The sequence below is a fragment of the Triticum dicoccoides genome, chromosome 5A (assembly GCF_002162155.2).
Source record: "Triticum dicoccoides isolate Atlit2015 ecotype Zavitan chromosome 5A, WEW_v2.0, whole genome shotgun sequence".
Taxonomy (NCBI): domain Eukaryota; kingdom Viridiplantae; phylum Streptophyta; class Magnoliopsida; order Poales; family Poaceae; genus Triticum; species Triticum dicoccoides.
The window spans coordinates 313,167,198-313,175,306 of record NC_041388.1 but is presented as its reverse complement, the minus strand read 5'-3'; the positions used below and the strand labels follow the sequence as shown (position 1 = coordinate 313,175,306).

The window sequence follows — 8,109 nt, the reverse complement described above, 5'->3', positions numbered from 1 at the left end:
CTTGGCATTGGTTCTTCCTGGGATCACCAAAGAACTCTCTCCCCTCCTTAAATGTTGTGCCATGTCATTTTTTTGCTTATGTGGCATGCTTAGCACCTGTCCACGATGGAGCACTGGGAAGGGCCTTATGTTAGTCTATTTGACTCTCTTCTCATTAACTACTTGCCACCTCACCATTTTTGCTTATATGACATCTATGTTACTACCTATGTTACTCCCACTATGACCAGTCTAATTGTTTTGTTACTTAATTATCTAAAACCCTTAGAGGGCACTAGGTGCACTTACAGGTCATCACACCGCGCCTAACTTATTTCTTTCTCTAAAAGATTATGTGTTGAATTCTTTGCATGCTACTAATTTCTTGCTTGGTAATAGCAGATTTAGTCTAATCTTTATGTGACATTCTTGTGTCCCTTGCTCCTTCCAGATATCAGAAATCATCTAAAAAGGCAACTTGGGAGTTTGGATTTTAACCTGGTTGCACTGAGTGAGCACGTTACTGTATTAAGATTAGATGTGGATCATAAGGTCCAGATTCTATCAATCTCACAGGGTCGGATGCCACCAGCCGCCGCTCACAAGCTCAGGCGCAGCTGCCTCAAACTCTTAGGTTCTGTCTGCCGTTGTTGAACTATGTTGTGGTGAACTTGCTTTATAATCTCTTGTGGAAAATTAGGCATGACAATAGGAAACAACCGGTTAATAAAACGATGAAATGGGCAAAGACAAATGAGATTATCACAATCCATAACAATGCCAAACACAGCCTTAGTTAACCGAGAAATATTAGTTCCATATCATGCCCACATTTATTTAGTTTTTTACATTTGCAAATGGAGACAAGTATTTATGGTCTTAACATCATATACGACTTTATGTTTTCGTGCTTTTATGCTCTGTATTTCGGAAAACAAATTCTGGATAGAAGCATGATAAGATGGATAAATTCTTCAGTACTGAAGACCTAGAGCACTAATCCACACATGCCTGGCAAAATAATGGAGGTCTAGCACCTAATTAAATAATGGAGGTCCACCCCCGCGTCGCCAACCCTAGGCGACACGAGGGGCGATTCCTCGCCGCCGGCCCTAGGCATCCGCGTCCCTCTCCTCTCTCCTGCCGCCGCCTAAGGCCACGGCGGCGCAGCCTGGCCAGTGACGGCGGCGGCAGGGCCTTTCCCCCTCGCGCGGTGGTGGTGTCCTCCTGGCGGCGGCGGCTCATGGGTCGGCGGTTCACTGGCGGCAAGGCGCAACAGGTGATCGGCGGCGAGTGCGTCGACGGCGACTGCGCATGCGCCCTCTCCGTGGCTGAGGAGCACCTGTGGCGGCGGCCCAGATCGCGGCCCTTGCCTTGCCCAGATGGGTTTCAACGGGCCGGCAGATCTGGAGGTCGGCTACAGGAGGGCGTGCTGGGCCTGGCGACGCCGACCTTGGCATCATGGTGGTGCCGTGGCCGGTCAGGCGGCGGCGGTCTGGATTCTTCGTCCACTCCCCGTCAGAGATGGCTGCGGCCCGTGCACAAGATGCTTGATGGACGACCTTTGAACGGATCCGGGTGAAAACCTGCTTTTGGCTAGAGGTCAAAGCCGACGGTGGCGGCGCTATTTGCAGCATTCCTTTCTTGAAAGCATCACCGAGGAGAAGTTCAAGGCGACCATCTGCTACCTCGGGGGGAAACCCTAGATCTATATATCAGATGACGGCGGTGCTCTTGTGTCGTTTCCCTCTTGGGGGCGTCATTCTTGGAGGTGTACACGGGTTTGAGGGACCAGTGGACGGATTCTTTGGTGGAGCGGTGCGTCATCTCACTCATTGATGTCGGCAGATCTCGGCGGCATGGCGCTGTGGTGACTCGGCGTCCGATGCGTGGAGATGGACTTGCGCATGAGGGTGTCACGGTCTGACGTCATGGTGGCGTCGATGGCAGCTAGACCGTGCAAGGTAGATGCGGTAGTACAACTCTAAAGATGGATTGGTGGCAGGTGGCTGCGGTGGCCTCATACCCGGTTGAGGAGTGCGTCGGACCGGTGGGTGCCCCATACCCGGCATGCGTCCTAGATGGGACCTCAGGTCTTAGATGTTAGGTTTGGCTGCGAGGTATGTTTGGTATTAGGTCCAGACTATCAGTATCCCTTTATCAATTGGATAGGAATAGCAACAGATGTTGCCTAGACAGTGGTTTAGTCTTGTTGTTGTATTACTTTGTAATGTCTTGTGTGAACAATTAATAAAGTGGCTGCATGTATCGTCTAGATGCAGAGGCCGGGAGTCTTCCTCCTTTTCAAAAATAATAATAATAATTAAATAACTCAAAATCGACGAGTTGAACACAATCTGTTTTTTACTTGAAACGCCACAAAATTTATGGATCGAACTATAATTGACGTAGAAGAGGGTGTATGTGAGAAAAAGAAATTACTCGAGCCAAAAATACACAGTAGTAGAATTTTCAGAAAGTCCCTAAATATTACACATGGAGCCTAACATCCCTTTCCAGTCTGAAGAGATCTCACCAAGTACACCTACTGATACGCTTAACCTGCAGCTAAATGAAACAAACAACACACAAAAACAAAATTAGTGTGTATCCAGATTTTATAACAACTGGCCTACATACTAAGCAGCAGGGACTGTTGTTTGTGCGTTTAAGCTTAAATCAGTAGCATCGATTGTAATTGTCCATAGAAGAATTTTAGTATGAAATCATGAAGAGTTCCATACCCGCCAGTGAAAAATATGAACTCAGGAGAGTAACTAGAAGAGCGGCGATCCTGATCACAATTTGATGCCAGCCGACTCGAAGATCTGCTCAGCCTGGTCCGGGAACACTGTTATGAGCAGCAACAAGGCTGCATACATGCATAAAACGACGATCATGAGCTGATGCACACATTATTATTACTATTATTATTGTTCTTATTCAGAGATAGGGAAAGTTAGCTCGGTCTTACTTATCAAGACAGTCCCAAGAACTATGGAGATCTTCCCCTGGATGGTCACAAGGCCAGCTTTCCCCGCATTCTGCAGCTCGGCTTTGCCGACGGTCTCGAACGTTCCTACGAAACATGACAATTCATTACAGCACAAAGCAGAAGAATTGCAAAACACTCTACACCAACACAAGATTTCTTCAGTAAATTCTAGAGAGGATTTCAGAGCACTGAATACTGATACCTGGTTTCAGTGTCTGAAGGCCTGAGGTGATGCAGGCCAGGTTCTGGAAGCCCTCTCGCTCCAATGCATCTGCAGCCGCTGTGGACCTTCAGCAGATGAACAAAATAAAAAAGGGCCAAGTTAGCTTCTCACGGTGAATTACAAAAAGAAAATTTGTACCAATGCTAATGTTATAGTAATATATTGGTTATGAATTATTAGCAGCCTGATGAAGGGGCTTTAATCAATTTGTTAACTGAAGAATTACCTGAGGCCTTCCTGGCAGACAACCAGCAGCTTGCTCTCCGGCGAGAACTTGCTCCTCACCGTCTTGGTGAAGTCCCGGTTGAGCTTGGTGAAGGACAGGCCGTAGAATAGGCCGGCGAAGTTGTTGTGCGCCTGCCGCTTGATGATCGTTCCTGGCAGAAAACAACACGCGTTGATGAATTTCCTTGAAGAAAAATGCAAGAAGAGAGAGTGTAAGCAAGCTCTGCAGGTACGAGTACCAATGTCGTTGTCTTCGTTCTCGATGTAGAGCGGGACGTGGGCGGAGGCCCTGACGTGCGCCCTCTCGTACTGCCGCCGGTCCCGGACGTCCAGCACCGTGTACCCCTCCTCCGCCACCAGCCGCTTCGCCTCGTCGCCGTCCACGAAGCTCACCTCCGCGCGGACGGCCACGGCGGCGGCGGACCACCTCCTCAGGGACAGCCCGCCGCTGCTCCGCCCGGTGCCGCCATTCCTGAGCCTCACGGCTATCCAAGAACCTCTGCACCACACGGATTTGGTTGCTCAGAGCGAAGCCAGATTAACAATGGAGAAAATGGAGGGGGAAAGCGCATCTTGGCTCACCTTGGGGGAGAGAAGGCAGTAGATAGACCAAGAACTGCCATTTCTGCTTCTTGATTTTCTCTGCTCGTCTCTTTGTTTCAGAAATTTTTGTTCTCTTGGAGAAGAAAGAAATGGGGTTCTTTGGGGGAGACAAATGGATTTGCAGCAACAAGAGAGGGGGATATCCAGGGGTCCAATGGGCTCGTGCCACGTCGGATCCACGCTGGAGAGGGAGAGTTTTCATTTGGGGCCCACGATAGCATATGGAGTTTCTCTGCCTGTTTCGTTGATGCCGATTCCTGGAATTTTGGAACATCTGTGCTGGAGTGACACTTACACTTAGCTAGCAGGATTTGTATCACCTCAAAAAAAAAAAAAAGCTAGCAGGATTTGTAACCCCTAAAAAAAGCTATATGTGGTGAATGAAAGCAAACTTTGCTAAAGATGAAGCATTCCATGCATAAAAATATGGTACTCCCCCTATCCAAAATTAATGTCGTTGTTTTAGTTGCATACAAAAAGATGGTATATAAATTTCAGGGCCGAACAACAACAACCCGCCGATCCAACTGATTTTACTCTTCTGCTCTTTGTCATGCTCATATAGCGATATTATACTATTACCTCTGTCCGAAATTAGTTTGAGCAACAAGTAATTTCGGACGGAGGAAGTATCATACAAACAAGTGAGGATTTTTTGGCCACCGAGCTCCTTGGAGCCTGAAATTTTCAAAAAAAATTCAAAATCAACTTGAGTTTTTAAAAACTATTGAAGAATATAACATACATAGTGATGTATACTACCCCGTCCCAAAATAAATGTTGCTGACTTACAACTTTGTACAGAGGGAGTACATCGGTGTAAAAATGTCACAATGAAATGCATTTTGATGCGAGCTACAAAAAATCCATGTACTTTTAATGTCACGAAGTCATGAGGCTGGTCATAGTGAGAGTAAATTAGCTAGTAACATAACCGAAACTACTCTACACACGATTGTGCATGCACGATTTTTGGACGATGCATTCCTTGAACAATGCAGATTTGCAAGACAATACAATCCAATGGATGCTTTTGTCCATCGTGCATCGTGCAGGAAGCATCGTCCGTGTAGCACTGCTTTAACATAACACCAAGGCAAATTTGTTTACTGTAACATAGCGGTTTTTAAAAAAAATGAGTCTACAAGCTAATCAATGAAACCATTTAAGACACTATGCACTATGGGGATGATATAAATTACTCCCTACTACAGCAGATAACACCACAACTCGTTAATAGAAGAAATAAAACAAGAAATCTACATGGCCTCAGTCATCGGGTCACATAACACTCGTGAAAATAAGCATCCACCAAATAAGTGGGGAACAATGTTATATTCAAACATCCCGATTAAAATTTGGGATGACAAGATCGTACTTGAACACTTTCGACCATGAACTTCAGCGATTGCTAAAGCGTGTATGAAATGCCAAAAGTACTTCAAACTTGAATTTACAGATCAGGAGCAACCACCACATGGTACCATATCCTTTACTACCTCTACTATGAACAGACTACATTCAGAGAAACTCCTCTGGTATTGTGCATGCTTAGAACAGAAACATGGAACTGCTTGAGTGAAGTTGTAGATACAGCTGTTCAGGATGATACATTGACTTAGTGGTTCTCAGCTTTTTCTTCCTCCTCAGTAGTTCTCATTCCAGTCACATCCAAGAGTACCGAAGTCAGAGCGAGCGCAGACCCTGACACGAGGAGTGTCCGGAGTCTCCCGGCTGTGCATATACATACAAGGATAAAAATGTTAGACTGGTCAGTAGTATTAGTAAATTTCGACTCCGAACTAACAAATTGAAGAAAGAGTCACGCATAGTAGGGCCATCGTCGTAGTGGAAGATAATAGGAAACATAGGGAAGAGGAGATTTCCTTCCAAGATATGTACTGCATTGGAAGGGGCATCAAAGTGAAACTATGTCAAACCTAACAGTAAATCATCCCCTAATGTTTCATACTGAATCCCTAACTGCATATGCACTGAATACTGAATCCCTAACTGCATACTGAATCCCTAACTATGTCAAAATATGTCAATATCATGATTTTTGCTACTCCTCCAAGATCCTCAACTGAATCCCTAACTGCATATGTTTGCAGAAAAATAGCAGATCTAGTTCTAAACTGACCTTTCCAGCATCATCTTTCTTATAATGTCTAATTTCCAGACATTTTGTTTTGACTTGGACTATCAAAATAATGGAAACGAAAATAAGAAAAACTAAATGTTTAAATAATAAAGCAAAAAATGGATCCAAATACAAGCCAAAGGACTTGAACCGTTGAACCTGCCCAACCCAACTGAGGCTAACTCTGCGTACATATTTTGACGACCGCGTCACCAGCGAAAATAGTGGCAACATGTGATTAAATACTGTATGAACCAGTAATACAGGACCGACTGTAAAGTACTAAAGATGGATGCATAATGGAGGAAAAAATCATCACAAATGTTGGTTCCACATTATGATACAAGAGTGAAACATCCAATCAAAGTTTGCAGAGTGGACTCAAGGTATGCCTGGAAAATTCACAATTTTGAATTCCGAAAAAGGAAGCAGATAATCCACAAGGACGGTCATTTAACCGAATTAGAAATTTCAGGCCAAGCATAACAACTAGTATAGATAATTACCTCTGAAACCCATAGTTGCACCCGCAGCAAAACCAGCCACAGCACCATTAATGATGTCCTTCTTCCCCCTGACCCTTTCAAGAGACTGCTCCACGCCTACATATGTAGCTCCAAGAATTGCCAAGGTTCCCGCGTAACTTCGACACACCTTGCCAGTTCTAACCAGCTCAGGATACTTGACATTACTGCCAACCTTAGGTCCATCGTGCAGCATAGAAACCAGCAAGCCCCAAACGCTGCCAGCAGCTAAACCAATGCCCGCACCCTTGCTTGTCTTCAAGATAAGTCCATCATCTACCGGAGCTCTCAAACTGGAACCCTCCATGTTCCTGGTACAAGGAAACTGATAAAAAATCCAGCAGAAGTTAGAGTAATGAATAACGAGAATGGCAATTTACAAGCAACAATAGGTGTACCAAGTCAAGATAATAAAGAATGAGGTCAAGAAAACAATGCCATCAACACGAAACAATGTTATATGTGCTACATGATTTCGAACAAATCGAGCAGAGTAAAAAGGACTGGAGGGAGTAGATAAAACAGGATGGACAATCCAAGTTCAGAACTACAATACCGTCATCCGCCGTTTGTCGTCAAACTCATCGTTGCTATATCCGGAGCATACATATATAAGGGAATTTACTAGAGCGTAACGGATCCTACGAGAAGACCGCAATAAGCAAAGCACGGATTCACATGATCGAGCAGATCGCAGCACGCTAACCAAAGCTCTTGATCGCACTACTGCTGCGAGAACCGCCTACCATATGTAGCCAGGAACCAAGAACGAGAATAAAACGAGCATGGGCACGTTCAAATCGATCGCAATCGACAGTGAGAAGATCTTCATGGCCGGACGCCGACGAAACCGGCCGTCACCAAATTGGAGGCGGGAAAACGGCGAAGGAAGAGACCGCCAGCAGCGACAGCGCAAGCGAAGCCTCGATCGGGATCAGAAAAGCGTTCGTGGGAAGTCTCGGAACAAGTTAGGGTAGCGACAAACCAACCTCTTGATTTCTCTCCTCGGTTCGTCCGCTCGCTTTTGCTTCTTCTTCTTCTTCCTGGTGTTGCGGAGGTTTGCCTGCGTCGATAGCGAGAGCGAGAGAGACAACTATTTTCCTTTTTTATGATGAGGGAAGGAAGCGAGGGAGACCGCGTGCGCCGCAAGAAGATTAGCGTCCCTTTATTTAGGCCTACTATAATATCACGTTGCCGCAAAGTAATTGGAGACATGATCTTTTTTTTTGAGAATTACATAATCCTTTTCTTTTGAGTCGGGAGTAATCGGTTTTGACAAAACCCCCGGCCGTAATGGGTCAAGTTAAAGCCCATAGACCTGACTCTTCGTCTGGCCGGGCTTTAAACCTAAAATCCCAAGCCCCAAGCAAGTCTTTTTTCCCCCCTGCGAATCAACATTGTGTTTGGATTATTAGGA

At 45.4% G+C, this 8,109-nt stretch overlaps 2 protein-coding genes across 4 annotated transcripts; both read right to left on the bottom strand.

Moving 5' to 3' along the window:
• Positions 1-2,319: 2,319 nt before the first annotated feature.
• LOC119301193 (rhodanese-like domain-containing protein 9, chloroplastic) lies at positions 2,320-4,127 on the bottom strand. Of its 2 annotated transcripts, none has more exons than XM_037578116.1 (7): positions 4,005-4,127; positions 3,662-3,921; positions 3,424-3,574; positions 3,177-3,262; positions 2,954-3,058; positions 2,724-2,851; positions 2,320-2,547 (listed from the first exon to the last, which is right to left on the bottom strand). In XM_037578116.1, exons 1-6 carry the CDS (start codon positions 4,043-4,045, stop codon positions 2,778-2,780), a joined length of 717 nt encoding a protein of 238 aa, XP_037434013.1. In that variant the 5' UTR covers positions 4,046-4,127; the 3' UTR covers positions 2,320-2,547; positions 2,724-2,777. The 2 variants fall into 2 exon arrangements, with proteins under 2 accessions (XP_037434013.1, XP_037434014.1); XM_037578117.1 differs by having other exon boundaries at positions 2,320-2,541.
• Positions 4,128-5,285: 1,158 nt separating this feature from the next.
• LOC119297261 (outer envelope pore protein 16-3, chloroplastic/mitochondrial-like) lies at positions 5,286-7,780 on the bottom strand. 2 transcript variants are annotated; one of them, XM_037575121.1, is made up of 3 exons: positions 7,682-7,780; positions 6,675-7,017; positions 5,286-5,759 (listed from the first exon to the last, which is right to left on the bottom strand). In XM_037575121.1, the coding sequence occupies exons 2-3, from the start codon at positions 6,997-6,999 to the stop codon at positions 5,644-5,646; spliced, it is 441 nt and encodes a 146-aa protein (XP_037431018.1). In that variant the 5' UTR covers positions 7,000-7,017; positions 7,682-7,780; the 3' UTR covers positions 5,286-5,643. The 2 variants fall into 2 exon arrangements, with proteins under 2 accessions (XP_037431018.1, XP_037431019.1); XM_037575122.1 differs by having other exon boundaries at positions 6,675-7,003; positions 7,682-7,754.
• Positions 7,781-8,109: the final 329 nt, after the last annotated feature.

Excerpts from the sequence above, each read along its gene's own strand:
- LOC119297261 (XM_037575121.1), bottom strand. The coding sequence starts at position 6,999 with ATGGAGGGTTCCAGTTTGAGAGCTCCGGTAGATGATGGACTTATCTTG. Across the intron at positions 5,760-6,674 it reads TGCAACTATGGGTTTCAGAG|CCGGGAGACTCCGGACACTC; the intron begins GTAATTATCTAT and ends GTATATGCACAG.
- LOC119301193 (XM_037578116.1), bottom strand. The coding sequence starts at position 4,045 with ATGGCAGTTCTTGGTCTATCTACTGCCTTCTCTCCCCCAAG. Across the intron at positions 3,922-4,004 it reads ACTGCCTTCTCTCCCCCAAG|AGGTTCTTGGATAGCCGTGA; the intron begins GTGAGCCAAGAT and ends CGTGTGGTGCAG. Across the intron at positions 3,575-3,661 it reads GAACGAAGACAACGACATTG|GAACGATCATCAAGCGGCAG; the intron begins GTACTCGTACCT and ends GTTTTCTGCCAG.